The 24,817-nt window shown below is 38.2% G+C and overlaps 4 protein-coding genes across 4 annotated transcripts; 2 read left to right on the forward strand and 2 right to left on the reverse strand.

Annotated features, from left to right (window-relative positions):
* Positions 1-1,367: 1,367 nt before the first annotated feature.
* itgb1bp1 (integrin beta 1 binding protein 1) lies at positions 1,368-4,512 on the reverse strand. Its single transcript, XM_079262453.1, has 7 exons — positions 4,422-4,512; positions 3,148-3,262; positions 2,989-3,067; positions 2,756-2,886; positions 2,539-2,631; positions 2,248-2,397; positions 1,368-2,135 (listed from the first exon to the last, which is right to left on the reverse strand). Exons 2-7 carry the CDS (start codon positions 3,217-3,219, stop codon positions 2,064-2,066), a joined length of 597 nt encoding a protein of 198 aa, XP_079118579.1. The 5' UTR covers positions 3,220-3,262; positions 4,422-4,512; the 3' UTR covers positions 1,368-2,063.
* A 368-nt stretch (positions 4,513-4,880) lies between these two features.
* Positions 4,881-12,193, forward strand: LOC306772332 (cleavage and polyadenylation specificity factor subunit 3; the record flags this gene model as incomplete). The annotated part of the gene is made up of 18 exons (XM_079261765.1): positions 4,881-4,951; positions 5,286-5,349; positions 6,390-6,487; positions 6,642-6,770; positions 6,862-7,039; positions 7,145-7,234; positions 7,345-7,495; positions 7,712-7,887; positions 7,988-8,146; positions 8,337-8,483; positions 8,568-8,720; positions 10,567-10,675; positions 10,888-10,986; positions 11,066-11,160; positions 11,343-11,430; positions 11,549-11,615; positions 11,762-11,858; positions 11,949-12,193. The coding sequence occupies 18 exons, from the start codon at positions 4,881-4,883 to the stop codon at positions 12,048-12,050; spliced, it is 2,073 nt and encodes a 690-aa protein (XP_079117891.1). The 3' UTR covers positions 12,051-12,193.
* Positions 12,194-13,309: 1,116 nt separating this feature from the next.
* LOC306772539 (uncharacterized protein) lies at positions 13,310-16,107 on the reverse strand (the record flags this gene model as incomplete). Its single annotated transcript, XM_079262054.1, has 1 exon — positions 13,310-16,107. One exon carries the CDS (start codon positions 16,105-16,107, stop codon positions 15,103-15,105), a length of 1,005 nt encoding a protein of 334 aa, XP_079118180.1. The 3' UTR covers positions 13,310-15,102.
* A 1,023-nt stretch (positions 16,108-17,130) lies between these two features.
* On the forward strand, positions 17,131-23,346 carry LOC306772814 (transmembrane protein 151B; the record flags this gene model as incomplete). The annotated part of the gene is made up of 2 exons (XM_079262445.1): positions 17,131-17,244; positions 21,724-23,346. The coding sequence occupies 2 exons, from the start codon at positions 17,131-17,133 to the stop codon at positions 23,344-23,346; spliced, it is 1,737 nt and encodes a 578-aa protein (XP_079118571.1).
* Between the last annotated feature and the right edge of the window lie 1,471 nt (positions 23,347-24,817).

Here is a 24,817-nt window from a genome sequence, read left to right on the forward strand (position 1 = left end):
TCATTATTGAAAATCTTAATTTCCAGCTTTTTAGACATATTTTCACACTATTCGTATTTCTTTAGATGCATCTACCAAAAAGAGAGAAAAAAAGCTAAAAATGTCTAGTATTTGGATATATCACAGTTTGACAAGCATAAAATACTATTTTACATTAATAAGGTTATTTCAATAGTTATCAAAACACATACTGTAAATCTTAAAATTATTTTATCTTCTGTCATTCAAAAGATTGACTGAATATGTCAATAACAAATAAGGAAAAGCAATGGGCCCAAAGAATTACATAAAGCAGATTAACAGAAAAAGTAATGTTCATAAGGAATAAGAGAAAAATCCACAAGCCCAGGGAGATGCATTTGGACCTTCAGCAGAACCATCTGCTGTTTACTGCGGCCTGATCAGGAATCCATGTCAGGGTGGTTGTCAAGAAGGAAGGGACACAAAGAAAGAAGGCTGCCTGCTTATAGAGGAACAGGACTTAAAATAACTGGCAACAGTCACTCACAGCCTGGACCCCAGCATTAATAAAGTGTTGTGGGGTCATCTAGAACAGAAAAAAAGGCAGAACACATTCACAAAATATCTTTGGAAAGTTCTGCAAGAACTTGGAGAACTACTCATGAAGACTACTAAAAATGTACAAGTAAGTTTGTCTCACAGTCCAGGCTATGTTGAAGAATAAAGTTCCTTTTCAAGATGGTTAGGTATAGAAACTCCTACTTTGACTTTGCTGCATGTATTTCAATATTTTCTGGTAATATATAAAGAAATGGGGGTCAAAGCTTGTTGATTAACCTGCATTGTAAAATATTTAACTGATATGATTATTAGTGTATCAAGAGCTCCCTCTGATGGAGAATATTTCAGAACTAAAACTACTGAAAAAATGTTTCTCGATACTTTTGGGACTATGAAGACAAAAATGATTGAAATTTATACTTAAAATGTTAAACTCATATGTTAAACATGGCACACTTGCTTAAAGTTGCCAAGGTTTGACTGGTTATAGTGAGGCAAATGTCTTTTTTTTTTTTAATATGCGTTGTCTCTTATCATTTTATTACCTGGGTTTTTAATGCTTCTTTTTTTGTTGTAAAGCATTTAGTGATTTTATTTGTTAAATGCACTGAATAAATAAGCATTACTTTCATATAAGATACTAAAAAAAATAGCTGAGATTCTTCTCAGAAAATAAGTTATTCAAAATCAGTCCACTATGGTACCAAATTAAATTATTTTATTTCCTTATTATCACACATGTTCAACTGAACCAGAAACAAAAAAGACAGGAAGAAAACCTGTAAACAAATTATTTCCCACAACTCTTTCAAATGAAAAGAACAACCTTTTATCATTTTCAGGATGTTTGATAATCTGTACATTTAATCACTTAAAACAAAAACGAAAGAAGCCTTTGGTACCAGCAAATGTTTAGATGTTTATATTAAATTAAACTTGGGAATAAAAAGAAAACGGAAAACAAAATTTAAGGTTTGACGCACAGTTAAAGCCAGTTTGTAACATTCCTTCTAGTCATAAAGTGACTCTTATTGTACCAATACTGTTAGAACACAAAACACACAGTGGTTTCTTCATGAAGAGAAGCATCCCTCAAATATGTACCATGCAGTCTCTTTCGTTCATGTCTCCTTTGAATTGCTTCATACAGTAAATGCTGACCTGGATGGGCACAGACAGGCTGTTTTATGTACCATTTAGTACCACAATTTACATCAAATAAGTCTAACTGAGCTTATCTTGCCTGATTAATCAAGCTTACCCTCTGTCCCATCATTTATAAATGCAACCCCTTGCTTCCTTACTAGGCAAATTCACAGTTGCTCCGTGCCAATAGGATGATGATGATGATGAGAGAAAACACAACATCACTATGAAGGATAAAGGTTGCCTCCAAATCACCATCAGTGAAGATTAAAATAAAAACTTTTAAAAAAAGGGAAAATGGTTGTACCAGAAAAGCAGCAGACATGATTGCTGGCTTTACAGTTGTTTCACCTTCTTCCTAAAAAAGATCTAATCTGAAATGTGTTCTTCCGACTTCAGGACTTGTCTGACGTCAGAGCGCAGTCAAAAGAAGCTGACAGCACCTTGCAGATGGACTGAGCCTGTTCCTGTTCAGAAGAATCACAGACAGCATTCAAAGGAAGGTATAGATAATCCCACACAGATGGCATTTATATTTTTTGTCTTAAATTTTTTATAAGAATTTGATTTGACACTCACTGAGCTGCTACACTGGTACACCCAGATGCTACACTGCTCTTGTTTTGTGTCTGTGGTTTTCAGAGCCAATAAGTTCTTCCCGGCACCTAGGCCGTCATCATAACACAGCATACGCACTATCAAGTAGAGAGGGTGTCGATGCAGCACATCCTTTCCAGATGAAACAATGAAAAAATGGATAACAGACTAATTAGCACTGGAATAATTTTCAACATCATTTTGCAATTTGATCTCGTGTTGCATTCATAGTTCATAGGTAAATGTGGGGAAGCAAGGTAGTGTTTAACTCACACACTGGTCCAGTGAGGCCACTTTGACCCCATACTTGGACACCCCCAGTACCATCTCCTCATCTCCAGGGACAAACGGCAGCTTTCCATCTTGCTGTGAAAACAAATATAATATTTTGAGCTTCTTCTCCACAACATAAGTTTACAGTTGATTGTTGTAAGTCTAAGAAAACTCTGGAAATAGTCACTACTCCTCACAATGTGTTCTAGTACTTTACCTGAGCGGCATCAATATAGTTGATTAGGTCCAGAGGTTCCTGGAGGGTCTTGCTCATCTCAAACTCTAAGTTTTCAATGGAGCCCACATACTTAACCCGGAATTCAGCACATGTGTCAGATGTGCTATTTCCTAAAGAGAATAATAAAAAAAAAAATCCTTTATCCATAAAAGGGCTTGGTTACATTGAAGTTTGGCAGAGTTCGACAGGGGTTCAACAGGGGTCGCACCAACCTGAGCTCTTGGTGGAATCTGTGTCAAGGCTGGCAACAGTGCTTGATCTGGAGAGTCCTCCCAAACTGGAGTCAACAGACTACATAGAGACAAAAGATTAATTAAGGAACAGTGAGAGATCTTGTCTTAATATTACTGCGAGTGTACATGTTGCTGCACCTTGCTCTTAGTGCTGATCTCGCTGCTCTGTGAGCTGCTGCTACTGTGGCGCTTCTTGACTTTCCGAAACATCCTTCACCATGACGATTACATCCAGATCCCAAGCCTTGCCAACCTGGATCATCACACCCCAAAGTATTACAAGCACAGTAAGTTTGCTTATTTAAGTCTCAACTAGGATGCCAAACAAGTAAATGTCAAATTATAATTCAAATAACAAATTTGTCACCAGTTTCTCCCATATTAAACATTTCTACTTAATCTTTAATTACTGATAATGTTACCTGAAAATAAATTGCATACCAATAAAGTTTTACTTATTAAAATCATTATCCTACTTATGTTTAATAACATAAAAAAAAAACATTGCAAAAGCTAAAACTTAAATAGAAAAATACTGAGCCCTGAACGTGCAAAGCATAGAAATTATTATAATCAAAAGAGTGAATAAAATATGTTTGAATTCAAGCCCATATTAAAGAAAATACATGGGAAAAATAGAAAATATATACATTTCACAAAAAAATCCCCGAGATGTCTATGTTTTGTGAAATTGTTTACTGGTGTTTTCTGCTTATGTTTTGTTATTGTTGGTGATGATTTTTTTGTTGTTGGGTGATAGTGTGCACTTCAATGCCACAGAGGTGGCCTATAGAGGTAAAAAAAAATAAAATTAAAAAAATAAAAAAATAAAAAAACCTATAGAGGTAAAAAAATAAATAAAAATAAAAATAAAAAATAAAAAAAAACAAACAAACTAAAGAAAAAAAAACCATTGATCATTGATCACTGAGCCATGATCAGTTACCATAACAACCGCAAACTGGATCGTGGGTGGACAAACAGAGACGCCGCTTCAACCGGAAACAAAGATAGTCCAAATACACCTGCTGCTGTAACAAACACTCCCAGCTCTATCATGACAGTGTTATTTATCATGTTCGTTAAGGAGATACGAGTTATTTCGGGAGGGATATAAAGGAATAGTGACTTTGAGAAAATAAACAACTACATAACATAAACTATGCACGAATATCAACAGGTTAGTGAGTGTTTTCTATTAAACCGTGAGCTCAACAACATGCTCACTGTAAACATCCCCTGTTAAAATGAAGTTACATCCTTACAGATACTTACCAACATTTGTATACAACTCATTACAGCCTACCTAACATATCCACCCCAATCATTTACGAAGTTGAAAAGCCTTCACGGACCTCAAGAACCTCTTGGGCAATGAATTAATTATCATTGCTCACTTAAATGCTGCATACCTGTTTGTACTGAAGTCGTTTCAACGTGGCGTTCGGACTTAATTTTCTTCAAATGTGCTTTCTGTACCTTTAGTTTGTCTCTTTAGTTTCCTTTGAGTTCACAAGCCTCCACCCAACCTCCCTTAAAGGAGACGCAACGTTGTAGTCAGCGATTTGGACAAAAATAAAAGTTAATTATTGATTTTTAAAAAAATGTGTTTTCTGTCTTTTTCAGTGTCTATTTCAATGACTAAATCGTTTGAGATGACGTTAATATATTAATGATTACCGTGGCATGTTTATTGCGGAACCTTTCTCCGACACTTCTGATTCTAGCCGACGTATTTTTCAAGTGCTGCCGGAAGTTTTTTGATTCCAAAGAACCGCCCCTCTCCTTCATTCACAAAATATTATGTCCAGTTTAATATGATCATGGTTATTTTCTATTTTCAAATAATTAATCTGTAAAATTGGGAAGATATGGCTACAAAGCGCAAAGTAGAAATGATGGTCCCAGCAGAGGAGAGCGACCAGCTTCTAATTCGTCCACTGTGAGTTTATATTATTTATTTATTATTAAAATATGTCGGGCTATATATTTTTTTATATGTTGTCTGGTGTTGTGGAAGAAACCGCGCTAATATCTATCTATCTATCTATCTATCTATCTATCTATCTATCTATCTATCTATCTATCTATCTATCTATCTATCTATCTGACTTTTGTTTACAGCAGGTGCCTGCCCTTATAATTAAACGTACACGCAATTTTTTTTCTTCGTGAAAGTCTGAATGTTTAAATGCTTTATAGCACACATATTTGTTTCTTCATATCACCATAGCAAATACAACACCTGCTTATTTGCCATTTACTCCATGCTATAGTGGTGCTGGACAGGAGGTTGGGAGGTCATGTATTATCCTGGAGTTCAAAGGAAGGAAAATAATGGTAAGTATGAGCTGTAATTTATTCCTGAGCTTAAATTTCCAAATAGATGTATGTATGGATGGATGAATAAATCTCAAAGCTTTCACAAAATAAAAACTAGAAAAGCACTCAAAGAGCGCAAACTTCCGCCAAGGGCCACAGTTTTCCCCATATTGTAATAATTTGTTCTCTTCCTTTGATGACAATTCCAAAGGCCCCCTATTATATTCCAGATCATAGTATCCAGAATGACTCCTTTACCTGGATCAGTCTTCGATATATTTTCCAACCTTTCGGAAGCTTGTCCTGAATTTTTTTCCTAAGTGTTCTGACCATTTTTGTTGGAGGTACGTGCACAAATGTTGAAATTGGCCCTGTCTCACAATGTTAAATAATCCTTTAAAGAATTCCTGGATCCAAACAGTGATGTGTGTAACCACCTAATTTAAATCAGTTCTTCCTTTTCACGTTTTCAACAACTCCTGAAAATTTCATGAAAATCTGCCAACTTTTTGAGTTTTTGAGTTATCTTGAACAAAAACAGACAAACAAACATAATAAATGCTGGTAAAAAAAAAAAACATAACGTCTTTGGCAGAGGTAATAAATCTGCATTTCAAAAAGGCCATCATGAGTTGGTTCATCAGCCTCTATGAAATAATGTTGGTACATGGAAGAATGAACAAGTGACATTTTGTTTGGTTTCCAGAAGGACTCTGTAGCACCTCCTGTAGTTCAAATATTCAAACTTCTGAATTGTGGATATTATCCATTTACAAAATCATGCCTCACTTTCCTCTTTGCCTTTTCTGTGTAGGTTGGACAACCATTTATCTGGAGATTGACAAAGTTCTATAAAGTTATATTTATAGCTTGTATGTCAGCCGAATCAGCCGAAACACTCAAATGCAAGTTAGTACTTTGTCTCCCCACACTCTGCTTGCTGCCACAGGCTGAAGTGTTTCCTTGGAAGACACGATTGCCAAGAAAATGGATTTTATATCATTTTCTGTTTTGATTGCAATGTGTGAAACAAGTAACATATTACTTGAATTTGACAGCTGGACTGTGGGATTCATCCTGGTTTGGAGGGAATGGATGCGCTCCCCTATATTGACTTAATCGACCCAGCTGAAATAGACCTACTGCTCATCAGCCAGTGAGTTCTCACCCACTGCTTCAATTTGTAGAATTATTTTAAATTAGGAGATTAACAAGATTCTCATGCACCAGTGTTACTATAGATTAAAATATGTTCTAGATCATTATGATTTGACATCTATTATTTGTTGACACACATCCCGTGTCATTAGCTTCCACTTGGATCACTGTGGAGCTCTGCCATGGTTTCTCCAAAAGACAAGCTTCAAAGGGAGGACCTTCATGACCCACGCCAGTAAGGCCATCTACCGATGGCTACTATCAGATTACGTCAAAGTCAGGTAGGAGCAGAGGTGGTTACTGACAAAAACAAACATCTCCTTCTTTTAAAATGCATTTAAATATTCAACACATTTTTCTCTTTGATTGCAGTAACATCTCTGCAGATGACATGCTTTACACTGAGACTGACTTAGAGGAGAGCATGGACAAGATTGAAACCATTAACTTCCATGAGGTCAAGGAGGTGGCTGGAATCAAGTTTTGGTGCTACCATGCTGGTCATGTGCTGGGAGCAGCCATGTTTATGATTGAGATAGCTGGAGTCAAAGTAAATGTCTTTTAACATTGTAATTACTTTTTACTACGAAGAGCAACACTGTCTTCTGGAAACAAAGCTCACTTACATGTTCTGTCGCTTCTTTAACCCCCAAAGCTGCTCTATACAGGAGACTTTTCCAGACAGGAAGACAGACATCTAATGGCAGCTGAGATCCCAAGTGTCAAACCTGACATCTTAATCATAGTATGAAAAAAGTGAAAATATCTATTGACATATAATAATTCACTCATAACACCCTTTTAAAGTGTCTTCAGAGGATTACCTGGTATACATTGTGAGTTCTCTTTCTGCAGGAGTCAACCTACGGCACTCATATCCATGAAAAGAGGGAGGAGCGTGAAGCTCGATTCTGTAACACAGTTCACGACATTGTTAACAGAGAGGGTCGCTGTTTAATCCCGGTGTTTGCATTGGGACGGGCCCAGGAACTGCTGCTCATCTTGGGTTAGAAATTACCTGTGACCTCCTCATTTGACAAAACCTGTTAAAGAATTATTTCATCAAAATCCTACTACATTGCTGTTGTTAATGCATTTATTTTTGCCAGATATGTGCCTAATTTTGTATTGTAATAGTTATGTTTAAATATTGATTAGTTGTCTTTCCATCTTTACTCCATGATGTATCTGCTAAAGGAGACTGTTTCACATTTTGTTGTAGATGAGTACTGGCAGAACCATCCAGAGCTCCATGACATCCCTATCTATTATGCTTCATCCCTGGCCAAGAAGTGTATGGCTGTGTACCAGACTTACGTCAATGCAATGAACGACAAGATCCGCAAAGCTATCAACATAAATAACCCTTTTGTCTTCAAGCATATCAGCAATTTAAAAGTGAAGTGTGCTTCAGGCACCCACATTGTATCCTAAAAAGTTAAGTAGTGCTCATCTAATATCTGCAAAGCAATAACTGTGCTCTACTGTGTTTTGCCAGAGCATGGATCATTTTGATGATATTGGGCCCAGTGTGGTGATGGCATCTCCAGGAATGATGCAGAGTGGTCTTTCTAGAGAGCTTTTCGAGAGCTGGTGCACTGATAAGAGGAACGGAGTTATCATAGCTGGATACTGTGTGGAGGGAACGCTAGCCAAGGTCAGAAGATAGCAGGAACATGTGTAGCAGTTCCTCAAGAAAGCTCATTTTAAATAAAGAGATAAATCTATTGTATTTAAAAAAAAAAAAAAATTATCATCTAAATGATTGCCAGTGTCCATTTTTGTTGTTTAATTAATAATATTTGTTCGTTGCAGCTCTGACTGTGATAATTGTGTGCACTTTGCAGCACATTATGTCTGAGCCAGAAGAGATCACCACCATGTCTGGACAGAAGCTGCAGCTGAAGATGTCGGTGGACTACATCTCCTTCTCTGCCCACACTGACTACCAGCAGACCAGCGAGTTCATTCGGGCTCTCAAACCACCACATGTGGTAGGAAGCCACTTTGTATTAAAGCCTCTGTTAATCATATTTCTTCTCAGTTGTGTTAATGGAAATGTACATGTTTGCTCTCAGATACTGGTTCATGGGGAACAGAACGAGATGGCGCGCCTGAAGGCTGCACTGATCAGGGAGTATGAGGATAATGACCAGGTTCACATTGAAGTCCATAACCCCCGCAACACAGAAGCGGTCACACTGAACTTCAGAGGAGAGAAGCTGGCCAAGGTTCACACATTGCCATTTTTGTCACAAGCTCTTTGTGAAATTAAATGAAAAAATGAAAAATACTTTATTAATTAATTTATTTCTTTATTTGTGTTTGAACTCTTCAGATTTATGATATTTTGATCACTTTTCCCAACAAGCCCCAGTAGCAGAAAAGTTTGAAACTGATCTAAATTGCAACAAAAGCTGCACACTCTTTAACACATCATACCTTGTGGTATTTATTAACTCATTTGAACATTTATACTGTATAATAGACACAGTTTATTACAATTAAATGCCACCAACATGCACATACACCACCCTTTCTTTCAGTTACATTTCTCATGGTTTGGGATATAAGGAAATTAATTACAGTTTTGCAAGAGGAATCTGTTTTCACTTTTGCTGATTTCAGACGTCAACTTTCTGTGGTCATCATATTGAGGTTTTCCTCTGTATGATGCTCATCATCATCAACATCATCACTAGGAGACTTAAATGGACTGCAGGACATCCATTTATGCACACACTGTTGTGCACAACATGATAACTGTGCTATTCATTCATTTTCTGAAATCGCTTAATCTTAAAGGGTCACAGGGGGACCTAGAGCCTATCCCAGCAGCCTTTGGGGGAGAGGCAGGGTACACCCTGGACAGGTCACCAGTCCATCACAGGGCTATCACAGAGACAAACAACCACTCACACACTCCTAGGGGCAATTTACAGTATCCAGTTAACCTAACATGCATGTCTTTGGATGGTGGGGGAAGACGGAATACCCACAGAGAACCCACACATACACAGGGAGAACATGCAAACTCCATACAGAAAGGCCACTGTTCAAGCCACGCTCCAGCTGAGGATCAAACCAGCGACCTTCTTGTTGTGGGGCCACAGTGCTAACCACTATGCCACTGTGCAGCCCATGCTGGTATTGTCCTGCAGAAATAACCACAGACCTTCTGAAAAAACATCACCTTGATTGCAGCAAATGCTTCTCCAAAGCACTGTCTTCACTGTTACCCCCACATATGTTTAATTTGGCTTTTACTTGGTGTTTATTTTCTTTGTGTGTATATTTTGTTTATTCATTTAAACCCAATTCATTTTAGGGGCATTTGATGGTTTTAATATGAGCTTTATGAATTGAATTTTAGAATTAATATTTTTTAAAGTATTTACTGTTTCATCATTTATATGTATTTATCACTTTAGCATGTTTTACAGTGTTCCTCAGAGGGAGTTGTCTGTGGTGGGTGTCATGTTGGCCATGGCAGCGAGGGCGCCTTTCACGTCATTGGTCTTTTGACCAGTGCCCACTTTGGTGCCTTTGCTGCTGTGGTCTGGTCCACTACTGGTGCAGACAGCTCCTGTAATAGTGTTTCCCTACTGGGCTCCTCTGTGCTCAGCAACATATAACTAGGCGTATGTGTGATGATAAAGACGAGTGTTGGAATTGGGTGTTCAGTGTGTGTGTGTGTGTGTGTGCGTGTGTGGGTGTCAATGTGTATGTGTGTGTACATTTAACTGTGTGGGAAGGGTGGTGCTGATAGATTTTTCTTTTTTGTGCTTTTATAATGTGTACAGTACTTTGTGTTATGTTTTATTATGGGAATAGTGCTTTATTAACAAACTTTAATTTAATTTAATTCTATATAATTTAATTATGTATCATTTATTTTGATTTCATTCTATTTAATTTCATTTCATTTGAACACTGACTGTAGCTTTTGCACTTTCTGCATTTTAGAAAATATTTAACCCTTTTTAAAACGGGTTTGTGCATATGCACATTGTACATATGTTTAGCTTAGAATAGTAAAACTGTAATCTAGTTATTCAGCATTTCTTCTCCTCTCAGGTGATGGGCTCCTTGGCTGATAAGAAGTGTGTTCAGGGCCAGAGGGTGTCGGGGATACTTGTAAAGAAGAACTTCAACTACCACATCCTAAATCCATCTGATTTATCAAGTGAGTACATTTTATTTCAATTAAGTTTTTGTTTGGTTTCTATCTGTTTTAGTTTCTTTAGTGTTGCGGATACTCAGTTTCAGTTGTCCTTTATGTTCAGAGAAAAACTAACCTAATTTGTGACTTAAAATGTGTCTATTAAATGGGCTGCTTCATTGTTCGACCATACCACTCAGAGTTGTAATGACCTGATATGACTCTTCTGCTTGCAGCATACACAGAGCTGGCCATGAGCACAGTGAAACAAACCCAGGCAATCCCCTTCACTGGGCCATACTCACTGCTAGTCTGCCATCTGAGGAACCTTTCTGGTAACTCTTCCATGTCCAACTTCTAATTAATTCTTTCAGGTGTTTCTTCTTTCTTTAAGTTTACCATCTATAAATACAGGGGATGTTGAAGAGCTGGAAGGAACTGAGAAGAGCACTTTGAAGGTTTTTAAAAACATTACTCTGATCCACGAGGCCGGCGTGGTGCTGCTGGAGGTGAGAAGCTGCATCAGCTTTTTGTGGGGTCTTGACACAAGCTTTACAGTCTGAATCAAATAACTGACTGTCATGTTACAGACTTTTATATTAGGGTACTCAGAGATAGTTTGTGACTTTTTGGTTTATTAATGGCTGCAGTTCAGTTTGCTACTTTTTATCTTTATTTTTTTATGTTTCAGTGGGTAGCCAACCCGCTCAATGACATGTATGCTGATGCTGTCACCACGGTGGTACTGGAAATCCAGTCAAACCCAAAAGCTCAAAAAGGTGAGATCAACTCAACCACCTTTGCATTTTATTTAAATCTGTACTTAACAAACAACAATGTGCTTGTGTGGCAGACTAATGCCATAATATTAGTGACCATTACCTGCTCCATTAACAGTCATGGAGACCCAAAGTGCCAGTATGGACATGGACGTCTACCAGACCCGGTTAGAAGTCATGCTGCAGTGAGTGCTACAATAAGTCGACAGCATAACTTTGTAAACATAAACAAGTTTGATTTTAAAAAAATATTTACATAAGTAGCTTTAAATGCTTTAAACATTAGCTTTATGGAATCTAAATAATATTTTTGTCTCCTCTGTTTTCTCAGGGACATGTTTGGAGTGGAGTGCGTAGACTTCAGCGACGGTAAAAACATCTGTGTGACAGTAGATGGGAAACCAGTTTATATATGCTTGGAAACGCGGGTAAGAAGCTCTCAACAAGTCAAAAGAAGGCCAATTGCAGTATTTTGAGTACTTGATGTTGTTACTGTTTCTTTTTTTTTCCTTCTCCAGTCGGTGTGCTGTGAGGATGAGAACACAGAGGATGACTCCCTGAGAGAGATGGTGGAACTGGCGGTGCAGCGACTCTATGATGCCCTAAACCCGATCATTTGACATGTTCAGACTTGTCTCCAACCAAACTCGCACACTAAAAAGAAAACTTGACATTTCTCTAATTTCACAAAGTATTCAGTGCAGAAAAATATCTCTCTTAGATTGCTCGGAAACTATAATAACTACAGCTGGGGAAAATAAGCTAACCGGAGAGTTTAATAGATTTTGTTTAGTTTGTGATGCAAACGCTTTGGTCCAGTGTATAAGCTAAATGTATCGGTGTGTAGACTCATTGTAGGTTTTGTCTGACCAGAGTTGGCGACATATATGCACTGATTTGATGCACTTGTGTTAACTTTTAACTGTGATGTGAACTGTGAATTTCTGATGCACTAAATGTATGTTTTTAATGTATGTTTAATCTTCTTCAAAAGACAACTTCTAAATCACGTTTCACTTTGTCGACTAATCTGTTAGATCAGTTTCACCATATTTCACCGCTGAAAGAAGTTTACATGCAGCTTGATGAGACAAAGACTTATTCTTCACCAAAATGCACTCCCACATTAGCTTCAACTTTCGTGGAAAACTAAAAGTCTCCTTGCTGGGAAATAGATGATGAAATGTTGATCAAAAATTTGAAAATTAAAAATGAAAATTAAGTTATAAGATATGATTTAGATAAACTAAGATTTGAAAAAGACTTAGTTTTTTTTGTTGTAGTTTATTCCAGATTGAGATCATAAAGGCTGAATGCAGATTCTCTTGGTTTGATTTAAACTCTTAGGATGGAAAGCAAACTAGACCCAGATGATCTTAAGAGGTCTGAGTGGCTCATATTACATCAGCAGTTCAGATACATGTTTTAGCCCAGAGTCAGTCAGTGCCTTGTACACAAGTAGCTTAGTCTTAGGTGCAGCCTGTCTTAAGATCCAATCTGAAAACTGTGTGTATATGTTTCCTTCACAACATTTTTAAGTGGATATGGACATTATTAGGAGTTGCAGACAGAAAAGCTGCTAAAATTTTATTATAGTTTTTTTTCATTGTCTTTTACTTTTTCCTCAGTCAAATGTTTCTTGAAAATATAATTGCTACATGTGGTCAGACGCTGATTTTTCTGAGGAGCTCACAAAATGTCACAACTGTTAAAACATGATTACATGATCAGGCACAAGTCCTTGTAAATGTTTTCTTATTTTTTTTATATGATTTTGTTTTTTCAGAAATAGGCTTCCGTCATTTATCTGCATCTTTCTTTTTTTAAATTTTATTTAGCAAATGATTAATTCATAAGCCACAATGCACATTTAACAGTTTACAGAAATGGGTGCAAATAAAAAGTGAAGTAAATGATGCAACACACTCAGATACGATCACAAGAAGCTGCACAACATTTCAAGAATTTCTTTGGTTTACATAAGACATCCTATGAAAATAAATGTTGTGGGTTGTTTTTGGTGGTACAGCATTAAGATGGAAGACATGGAGCAAAGTGCAAAAATAAATTTAGTTTTATTCTGGATTTATGTTGACCAACAAGATTTATTAGACTTTTTAGTTATGAACAAAGAAAAAGGCAATGTAGCAAACATAAAAACAGATTTCAGGTACTTTAAATGTTCTGCTGAATGACATTAAATGATTTCTTTTTCAATTTACCATTAGTGCACAATGAACCATATATTGCACAAATTCTTAAATATCAAAGCTCTTAAAATTAGCAGGTTTACTGATCATTCAAAGCTGGGAAACTAATGCTTCCAAGTTTCAGCTGGTCATCACTACCGAGTTGTGCCATGTTTAAGTCAATGAAGTTTTCAATTTCACAAGGCCATCGCTTGTAATGCTGAATCAAATTAAATCACAACCTCTACATTCTAATAGAAGTATGACTAAAACTCACAAAGGGATTATTTAGAGATAAAATATGTGTCCTGATGCCAACAGGGTCTCCTCATACGTTAACAGTCTGCAGAAGAACTTAAAGCTGCATGAACTGCTTTCTGCATTTTTACCAAATACTTACTCAAATCTAACCTGACATTTCACATCACAAACTAAAACTAAAGCAATGTGGAAGTTTTTTCTAATTATTTATTTCACCAAATGTTTTAACTGTTTAACTTTTAAAGTTTAAAAAGTTTTTTTTTTTTTTTTTTCCTTTTCCAAAAGGCCTCAGTTAGTGATGTTATGACAATGGCTCAACTTGCATTTCAGACAATGTTTCTCCAGTAGTGCAGGGAAACTAACTTCTCTCGGGACATGGAGATGAGGGATATGAAAACCCTTGGTAGTTTTAGTCACTAAAGTACCATTTATACTGTAACTGATGCTTCTTTAATTACAAAAATCCTGCTAGTCTGCTCGAATACTGAATATTGCCACTTTTCACTATTTTCCATGAAAAAAGAGCATCGGTGCACACATTCAAAGTGGCCAAACATGCAGTAAATATGTTTTATTATAATGCCTGAACAATATAACACAGACAAATAAAATAAACATAATGAAAGGCACATTCTTTCCAATGACCATCTGACCAAAACCTTAAAAACATTGCAATGTCCTGTTTTATTAGCTTTAAAACATCTTTTACTTTTACAGAATGCATATTTAATAAATAGCAAACCATTTAATTTAACCCAAATCAAATTTACTATGCCATTGAAAATAAGGTCTGAAAGAGCATATGACTTTATGAAAGCCAAAAGGAGTTTAAATGAAATATTGAATGGTTGCAAATCAACCACTGAAGCTTACTCAGTCAGCATATAGTTAACACGTGCTGAGAAATTGTTGGCACAATGGAAAGTCATAAGTAGCAAACTAAATGACTGAGACTAAATGAAAAATGAAAGCTAAACCAAGAAAAGAATACACCTATAACCTTAGTTTGTCAAAAGATAATCGAAGTGTGATCAAAGTTGCATGAAACATGTGGTTGTATGCCTGCCCAAAAAGTCCCACAGCCAAATATATATTCAATGTCAGAGAAAAAGAAAATAAAAAGTGCATCAAATCCTCACTTGATAATGGTTTATCCCAGAACAAGCCATTTGATTGTCAATTACTTTGCCAAGTAACCTTTTTAAAATGCACATAACCTTTATTACTTTATGGTTAGTAATATTCCCACAGCAAGTGCCAGCATCAGCACTACTCCAAACTCCAACATCTTGTCCAGTTTCATGTCTTCTGCAGCCTCCTGTTGCCTCTTCAGCATTTCCTCTTTTCGGACTTTAATGTTTCTCTGTCTCTGCAGCTGCTCGTTATAGTGAGACTTGAAGAACTTGTCAAAATCAAAGATGCCTTCTCGGCTTTCTGAGCCCACTACAGACCGTCTTCCGGTGGCCTGCTGCTTCGCTGAGCTCCCGGTTGTGTCCTTGGAGGGCCTGACTGTGGCGGTGAGGTCTGACAAACTTAAGAGTCCCCGGTCGTATTTCTTCCGGAGTCCCTTGTTTCCCAGCACCATGTAGGCCTCGCTGATCTCCGAGAAGCGCTGGGTGGCCTCGTCGCTACTGGCGTTTCTGTCAGGGTGGTAAATGAAGGACTGCTTGTAGTATGCGGTCTTTATCTGGGCTTGGGTTGCGGCAGACGACACCTCCAGGATCTCATAATAGCCTGTTTTGGTTTTGTAAAGAGGCTCGGATCTGGTCCCGTTGTCATTGTATTCCCTGACAAAAATGAAGTTACCATGTCTTAAATGCCGACTAAAGCAGCTCTGCTGTAGACGGAGAGAGCAAAAGAAAGTTCTCCAAAACAAAGCATAGTTTTGGTAACGAAGAAGGTTCTTCTCATTAAGTTTCATCGGGATTTTCTTTGAAAACACATGTTTGTCAAGGTCACGATTGTAGTAGTTATCAGCAACACTTTCTTTAGATAAACCGGCTTGTTTTACCCTTGTGTAACTGTCCTGGGAGCCTCCGACATCCACTTTGTCTGCTGCATTCAGCTCGTAATATTGAATATCATCGAACAGAAACGAAGCCGATGGAGAGGAAACGCGTACTAGCCTTTTCTTATTCTTGTTCTGGCTCTCCAGGAGGTAGCGCCTATAAATTTTGAGCACAATGTCGTGTGCTCCCTTTCCAGCACACTTACTGACCTCCGCCATGTTTCCAGCGACAAGCCGGCTTCCGTAATCCTGAAGAAGCTACAGCGCCCCCCAGCGGATGGAAAAGTATGAAAGATGTTTCTTAAAAAAAAATCAACATTGATTTATCTTCTTTCTTTTTTATTCTCATTTTTTAAATTTTCTTTTTACTATTTATTATTTAAGTTTTTGCTTTTCAGTTTGGGGGGCGGGGAAGGGGTCTAAATGATATTTTAAATAGTTAAATCGTGCACTAACACAGTAATGAGGTTTAGACTACAGACAGTTTATAACAATAATAATAATAATAATAATGATTATGATAATATTATTATTTTTTATTATTATTATCACCATCATCAATACTATTAGTAGTAGTAATAGTAGAAGTAGTAGCAGTATTATTATCACTAATAAATGGATGGTGTTTTGTTCTTGTCAAATACATTTGTATCGCTTTTAGGGTACAATAAAACTTTAAAACATTGTATTTAGGTTTTTTAAGCTCTTGAGTGACGAAAAATGATAGCTTTAGCCGTATGAAGAGGAAATTGTGTCCATTTAATGACGAAGAAAAGCCAAAAATATGTTTTTTATTCAAATATATAACAATACCAGCTTTTATTATGAAATGCAGAAAAACCGGAAGTAGCTCATTTTTGTGGCGTGCATGTTTCCTACTAGCTCCTATAGTAACTCAGCTTGGTTGCAGACTTTCAAATATGATGCTTGCTTTCAGTAGTTAGTTTTACTGCTGACCTCTGGTCTCTGAAAACAAGCCTCATCATCATGGTGAACCTCTGCTGTCTCTGCTGCGGTGAACTCCCTGAACCCCGCCCCCCTACGCCCGGTCAGCCGGGTACACCGCGGGACTCCCGCTCCGCACAGCAGCAGCATCAGCAGCAGCCTGCTGGCTCCCGCCCAGACTCTGTGGGGCTGAGGGGGGTTGAAAAAGGGGCAGCAAACGGAGGGATATCTGCAGCAAAGCCAGCGAATAAAGATGCGTGAGGCACTAATTCCCTTCTGACATGCGAAAAGTGCAGAATGCTCTCCTCCGATCAGGACTCTGCAGCGGACACGGCGGCCAGTGGTCCCAATGATGCAGAGGAAGAGGAGCACGAGGAAGCCTTACCTGCTGAGTGTGATGTACCGGAGGAAGTAAGTGTAGAAATGACAGATATTGAGTTTTTCCTTTTCTTTCTTATTTAAATAAAGAAACGTGATGAGGCGACCAGAATAATTTTTCTGTTCCACACGTCATTTGTCTTTTATTAAACTCAGTATTGAAGTCAGTATTTAGATTGTTTTTGTGCTATTGGCGCACTGGAAAGACCACATCTGCTTTTACCTGCAGTCAAACATCCCAGCTTACTGAAATGGCAGTTGTCAGTTTTCTAAAAGGATATGGTGTGTAGATATTCTTTAAAAGAGAAATTGCATCAAGCTCATTGTTATACCTTCAAATACCACAATTCAGTGTTGATCAACTCGAGTTGCCTGCATAGGACTGCATTTTTTGCATCATGTTATTGGCCTTTACAGTCTCTAAACACTGTGATTGTCTTTATTTGCAGCCACCCTTGGAGGGATCATATAAGTTCTCATAAGTTAAGGATGACCAGGTCCATGCAAATTCTACAAACCTGAGACTTTTTTTTTAACATGTTATAATTTATTTATATTCAGCTAACAAATTAAATTTAGCTCCATAAAACTTAATCTTGTGAATCAGGATGCACATATTATGAATTCCTGATTTGACATTCTCAAAGTTCAATTCAAAGTTACAGCAAGTTCATCCTTTCTGGCACACATGAGTTGCATCTCTTTTTTCTTCATAAATGACTGAGGTGGAAGCGGCAGTGTGTGACATCGCCGACGCTGTGTGAGTGCAGTAATGGATGGCTGGTTGTCAGCATAAATCCTCTCACTTCATAACACACCCGTGGTAGTCAACAACACGGGATGTTATGTGGAGGGATGTCACTACAAGAGCCAGATAAAAATTTTAGTCAGTACAATGCAGAAATCTTGAAGAATCATCTGGAGAAATGGTTCTAAATTAGTTACAATAAATGTTGCAGTCTGGAATTGATTCTCTACGTGTATTATAAGGCTCCACCTTCCTTTACTGTTACTGATTAAATCGCCTGGAGTCAATGCCTTTGCTGAATGGGTCCTCCTGACTGCTGAACAGTAATGCCAGTGTGAGCACTTTGTGTTTCTGAGCTAACTACTCAGTGCTCAGCAGATAAAGCAGAGTTGCTTTAGTGTTGAAGCTATAATGGAAGCAGCATTCAGTACATGAGTAGAGGGACAGACACATTAGCAGCAAAGTATAACAGCATCAAAATGTGCTGCTTTGTTGTGCAGCTGGACAAAGTTAAGGTAGAGTTTTATAATTAAATGAAAGCAATATGTTTTTACAGTATTTATCAAAAGATGGGTTATTTTTTTTGTCAGTTTTTACCATTTTAAATAGACATACTTAAGAGGTAATTTAAAACTTTACACACACTATTTTTTGTTGAAAATATAAATACATTAAAAAAAACTGATTAAATTCTGGTATTAATTATTGCTGTTTTTCTTGGTGGTAATCAAATTTGTTATAAAAAGTCATTTGAAAAAATGAAAGGCAGTTTTTCATCTGTGTTTCACTGTAAAAGATCCTAAGGAGGATTTCCCACTCCTGCATCGTGGTGAAATGTTCTGTTGTTCAGCAACACCACCCTGAACATGACCTTCATCACATACCAGGAGAAAATGTCTCTTCTGTCAATTGTTTAATCTAAAAATGCAGATTTATTGCTCTATTTGAATCCCCATTTGCTACAGCAGAATTGTAGCTATTCTTGGGGTATGTCACAGAAAATATTGAACATTACAGCATAAATGAAAAACAAAAAGAGAGAAAGTGATAAATAAATAAGTAAATGAATAAATAAATAAATAACAACAAAATAAAAAAAATCATCCCATTAACTTAACTGTAATTCAAAACAAGGCACCTTCATACATTCTATAAAATAGCATAAACAAATCCAATGTATAGTTATTACTTTAACCAGGTACCAGTTTTAATAAATATTATTATATGCCATTTTTATTATTTATTTAATAATAATAATTCAACTTTATACATCAATTTAAGAGATGTTTCTTTACTAACAATTTGAATTCTTTTAGGCCAATATTTTGCTCAGAATGTTAATGGAGTATGCCGACATAACTCTATTGTTTTGTTTGTTTTGTTTTTTAACGATTGTATTTATTTTTGACAATGCCAAAAGAAAAAACCGCTGACAGCATGTCTTGTGTTATAACTAATTTTCTGAACTATAGTTTAGTTGTTTGTGTGGAACTTGCAGGGGTTTTGGTGGATACATTTCTTATTGCTCTATTTAGCATGCTTTGAAGTTTAGTAATCAGATCTCCTGTGGCGTTGGACCAGCTGACTGGGCAGAACTCAAGATTTGATAAGATGAAGCTGATTGATTTAACTGATTTTGGTGAAAAAAAATATGCCCTCCATCTTCTAATTTCAAAGATGTCATTTCCCATTTTACCCAGGGGAATGCACATCTCCTCTCTCTTGTGCTGCTTGTAACTTCAGCTTAAGTTCTTTCCTTTTGTTTGCCAAACTGAATCTGTGAAGTTATCACTTTTTAAAATGTTAGTTCCTTTTAGGTTTTTTTTCTTTCTGAAGTACTGTAGATGGGTCTGGGTTCTTCTTCCATCGCTGGTTCCCCAGAATGTCGCTCTGTAACTTTCTCCTCAGTCTTTCCAAGTTTCTCCTGGTGTGTCTGTGATGCCGTTTACTGCCAAGTTGTTATTTCTTGATTGCTCTTCTAGGTTCTCTGTTTTATCTGTGAATACAAGAAGACTGCTGCTTTGCTGTGATAAGCTAGATTTTTAATGTTGTCTGCCTCTTTCTGGGTGAACTGAAGGCTAATTTTAATCTCCTGCTCTTCTCTTGTTAATCCAGTTCAATCTGAAGCTAGTTGAGTCCAGGATCATTTTAACAACAAAACATGTAAAATGGTCTTGTTGCTGGGCAGCAACAGGGCTGTGAACATTTCCTTCTGCTCAGGATGTTGGATCACTGACCTGCTCCAAAAAGACTTGTTCATATTCATGTTTAGTTCCAGTCTATCACTGGGCCCAGGCTCAGAGTGTTGACTGGGCTGGAACTGCTGCTGGTGTTACCTGGACTGGACCTAGTAGCTTGGTTGCTGCTCCTAGACCTGGTGTCCTAGGCCTGGTGACTGCAGATGTCTTCTAGTCCTGATGATCGGACTGTGAGGCTGTAAGTAAGGCTGCTGCTTCTTGTTGTGCATAGCCCGTACAAAGTAGCTAGGCTGCTGATCCAGGGCCTGGTGGCTGCTGGTGGATCTTGGACCTGGTAGCTACCAGCCTCGTAACTGCTGGTATCTCTTGGGCTTGGTGGTTGGGCTTTGTGGCTCTGAGTGGAACCAAGCTCTGCTGCTGCTTAGCTCTGTTGCTGCTGCCAGTCCTGGTCTGATAAGTAAATGAACTAATCATGCCTGATAAATTTTGGATTGTGTCACAACAGAACTTTGTTGCAGGAGCAGCAAATGTACATGTGGTAGGAAAAAGTGAAAAGAGCACATCTCGTATTATTTGTTACCACCAGTTTCCAGGCTGTGTTGCAGCAAAACGTTTAACTAATGAGGAGCACAGATTCACTTAGAGGCCAGTGCTGCTCTGGAAGGAAACACCACTATCTTCCTGAACAGTATAACAATCCTAAACACATTTCTCATCAAAGGATGCTGCCTTGCTGAGGTTTTCATGGTCGTCAACATTGTTCGAAATTCGCATCACTTTCATCGTCACTTATTTTATTTTTGAGCTCAACGTAAGACAGAATACAACTAAAAGTACAAGACAATGTGTCTCAAAAGGAGTGTTTAGACGTAAAAGCAAACGTCATAGACAAAAAGCAGTGCATGTAAAGCAAACTAAGTATCTGACCCAACTAGATACTCTGTGCGAAGATTATTAAAATCCATTGAATAAGAACAGAAACAGTCTTTTACCGGTAAGGCAGAAAATGTGTTAATAAGCTGTAACACTTGCCAAAAGTGGCTTTATTCACTATCCCCCTCCCACACACCAACCTTTTCTTTTTCTTTTCCTTGGAATTTAAAAAGATGAATGGAAAAACATAATCTTGCTGAAATTATGAATGAAATGAGTCATTCTCAACTTGATCTCCTTCAGAAATCGTCTATTCTCTATAAAGGAGGCTTTAACCAGAATCACTTTGCATACCATGCAGTCATCTACGTCATGCAGCATTAACTCACTCAGTTTTTGTTACTCATTGTATATATATTAGATGTGTGAAAACACCTCTGTAATATTTATTTATCTGCTTCTTTAATGCAAACCCTCATAGGTCTCCCACATTCCCACATGGTTGAAATGACCTCCACTGAGCTTTCTGTAGTGATTTACTTTGTGCTTAGTTGTGGAAAAGCTCTGCAATTTATCATTTTGTTAAATCCATTTGCATTTCTGCTGCATATCTTGGGCTCACAAGCACCTTCTAGGAGTTCATTGCTTTAAGTGCTTTTTTCTCATTACTCTTGTCTTTGTTTCTCTCTGCAGCAGCATCCAGTCAAGCAGTCCCTGAGCGACTGTGTCTGCTGGGAGTCTCATTGGCGCTGTTTGCTACTGTCTCTGCTCATGTACTGCTGCCTGGGTGTGGTGGCCTGGTGTCAGCTGACTCGAGTCACCAAGATCAACTTTAATTCTGCCCTCACCTCATCATTCTCAGCTTCCTTCACCTCATCCCTGCGAGGCAATCCTCCTGGGATAGGTGTTGGAGGGCACTCTATGATCTACCATGACAGCCCCTGCTCTGATGGCTACATCTACATTCCTCTGGCCTTCCTCCTTATGCTCTATGTGTTATACATGGTGGAGTGCTGGCACTGCAGAGCTAGGAGTGAGCTGCAGTCCAAAGCAGATGTAGACAGCGTATATGAGCGAGTGCTGCGGATGCAACAGGCCCAACCCAGCATATGGTGGAAGGCCATCAGTTATCATTTTGTTCGACGCACACGACAAGTGACTCGATACCGGAACGGGGACGCCTACACCACCACTCAAGTTTATCACGAGCGAGTCAACACCCACGTGGCAGAAGGTGAGTTCGATTATAGCCACTGTGGGATGAAAGATGTATCACGTGACCTCAGAGGCTTGGAGGGACACCCTGCCACTCGCCTACACTTTACTAAGTGTTTCAGTTTTACAGAGGCAGGCCCTGAAAATGATTACCTCAACCAGAGAGCCAGGTTCTTCTCTGAAATAGAAGGTTTGGATGATTACATGGAAGCTCGTGAAGGGATGCAGCTGAAGAATGTGGACTTCAGAGAAAACCTGATAGCCTGCGTTGACCCTGACAGGATGCCTTGGTACACTTCCCAGATTGCCTTTTGGCTGGCAGCTCTGCTTATGCTGTCGTGGCCTCTGAGAGTCCTCACTGAATACCGTACTGCTTATGTGCATTACAGAATTGAAAAACTGTTCGGATTCGAGTACATCCACAGTAGTCCATCTCCTCTAGATGAAAACAGACCTGTGGGGAATAACACTGCTTGTGTTATTCCAAGAGTAGATACACTGGACAGCACTGACATGGAGTGGCATATACGCTGCAACCGCCAGTTAATTCCCAGCTATTCGGAGGCCATGCTAATAAACATGAACACAGGAAACTCTAACTCATCGCACAATGCTTCATCCTCCACATGCTTTCTGCTGGACAGCAGTAGCCAGACTGCTCAGAGCTACGGAGCACTTCAGAGCCAGGATGACTGCGAGCAGTGCAGTGAGCTGAACAGACGAGCTGCTGCAGCAGGCCGTAGGAGAACCATCGCCAGCTCCAGCTGCTCCTCCATCTTCTCCTGCCGCAGAGCACTGCTCCACTCGCACCTCTCTTTGGACACGTCCCGGTTCTCTCTCTGCCGAATCTACGGGTCCCATCGCACCGTTGCTCCGTGGAGGAGCCGCAGCAGCAACCTGTCGGACCCCTGCTGCACCGATGAGCCGTGCTGCCGCTCTGACTCCAGCCAGCTGGCACTCAGTGACAGTCCACCAACTTATAGGGATGCTCGCTTCTTCCCAGCTCTCATTGTGCATTGGTCTGAGAGCAGTGAGGATGGGAGGGAATTTCGACGTTATTATATACGGAGAGGGTCGTCTTCTGGGGACACAGCGTTGTAAAGAGATTAGTAATGTCGACATTAAAGTTGGCTGGTCACCATAGAATATGTACTGAGATTTTGCTTTAAATCTCATATTAAATTAACTCAAAAATAGACTTTTTTACCAGAATTTCCACTTTTGAACACATTTAAAAAGTACGTCACAGTCTTGAATTGCACTTCAGTATGTAGCTACATCATTAAAACATCTGCAGGTATGGGGCAATCAGTCTCCCATCTTTACAATGTCAGTCTGTCTTTTACTGCATGATCTGCATATGCTGCTTTTTCCAGCTACTCTAGCATGAAGATGTTTATGGAGTTGTCAAGTTTTCTGTTACTCTGCTCGGTGAATAGAAGATGAACTGATCTATAAATAATAAAGTTAAAGATGCTAAATATTATGATCAAGTTTAGAGTTTTATCTTTTGTTTTACTCCATTTCACAGTGAAAAAGAAAGAAACCAGTTAGAAACTTCAAACGCTTTTAGATCTGAGATGACAAACCAATCTGTAAACCATCAGCCTCTCAGAGCTGCTACTTCGTTTTCAGAAAACTAGAATAAATTAAAGATGACTGATGTGTACTGAGGGAAAAATCTCTATTTCTGTATACATTTTTGCAAACAGTAGTTGACAGGAACTGGAAAAGCCAAACTAGAATTTGGGCAATAAGAAATGCTTGAAGGATAATTGGAAATTTAAAATCAAGGTGTTGAGCTACAGAGGACCTTCAAATAAATTTAGCACAGCCATGTGGATCAAATAAGTCAAGTGGAACATTTGTGCTGCATTATGCTGAGTTTGTCTTGGATGAAAGCAGCAAAATTATAATGGAAGGAATATATTTCACAGTGAGTGGGAAATAATTTGTTAATAGAGTAAACAATAAATTGAAATAAATTAGAATTTCTTGAGAAAAACACAAAAATGGATGACCTCTACAACAGGACAAGGATCCTCCTGAGTCCATATTTAGCCATGGTCCTCGGTTTCCCAATCTTAACATTATTTAAAAAATTTAAGATAGACCTCAAAATAACTGAAAGCAAAATGAGACTATGATCTAACAGAACTAAAATGCTTTTGATTGACGAATGGGAGAAATCACCCCAAACGAAATCACTTTTACAACTAACACTGTTATTCATGATTTGAATTTGTCAAGACATTTACATCAACCTTTTTTCTGATTTTATAATTGTAAAGGATATTCATTCATTATCCTTAGTCCGATTAAGGGTCGTGGGGAAAATGGTGCCAATCCCAGCAGTCTTTGGGCGAAAGGCAGGGTACAACCTGGACAGCTCGCCAGTCCATCGCAGGATGTAAGGGATATAATGAATAAATAAATGAGATTAAGTTTTACTCAGTCAACTATTAATGGTCAGGAAATGTTTTAAAGTTTACCACTGGGTGCCCAAACTTTGCATGTTTTGGCAAATTTTTAAGAAATGTTTCACAGTGTAAAAATGTGCCAGCTGAGTACA

Source organism: Telmatherina bonti (assembly GCF_933228915.1).
Source record: "Telmatherina bonti genome assembly, chromosome: 22".
In the NCBI taxonomy this organism is placed as follows: Eukaryota; Metazoa; Chordata; class Actinopteri; order Atheriniformes; family Telmatherinidae; genus Telmatherina; species Telmatherina bonti.

What these genes read in the sequence shown, in the direction of transcription:
- itgb1bp1 (XM_079262453.1), bottom strand. Translation starts at nt 3,219, where the DNA reads ATGTTTCGGAAAGTCAAGAAGCGCCACAGTAGCAGCAGCTCACAGAGC. An exon ending in TGGCCTCACTGGACCAGTGT is followed by an intron (nt 2,398 to 2,538) that starts GTGAGTTAAACA and finishes TCATCTGGAAAG; the next exon opens with GATGTGCTGCATCGACACCC. An exon ending in TGTACCAGTGTAGCAGCTCA is followed by an intron (nt 2,136 to 2,247) that starts GTGAGTGTCAAA and finishes TCTTCTGAACAG; the next exon opens with GAACAGGCTCAGTCCATCTG.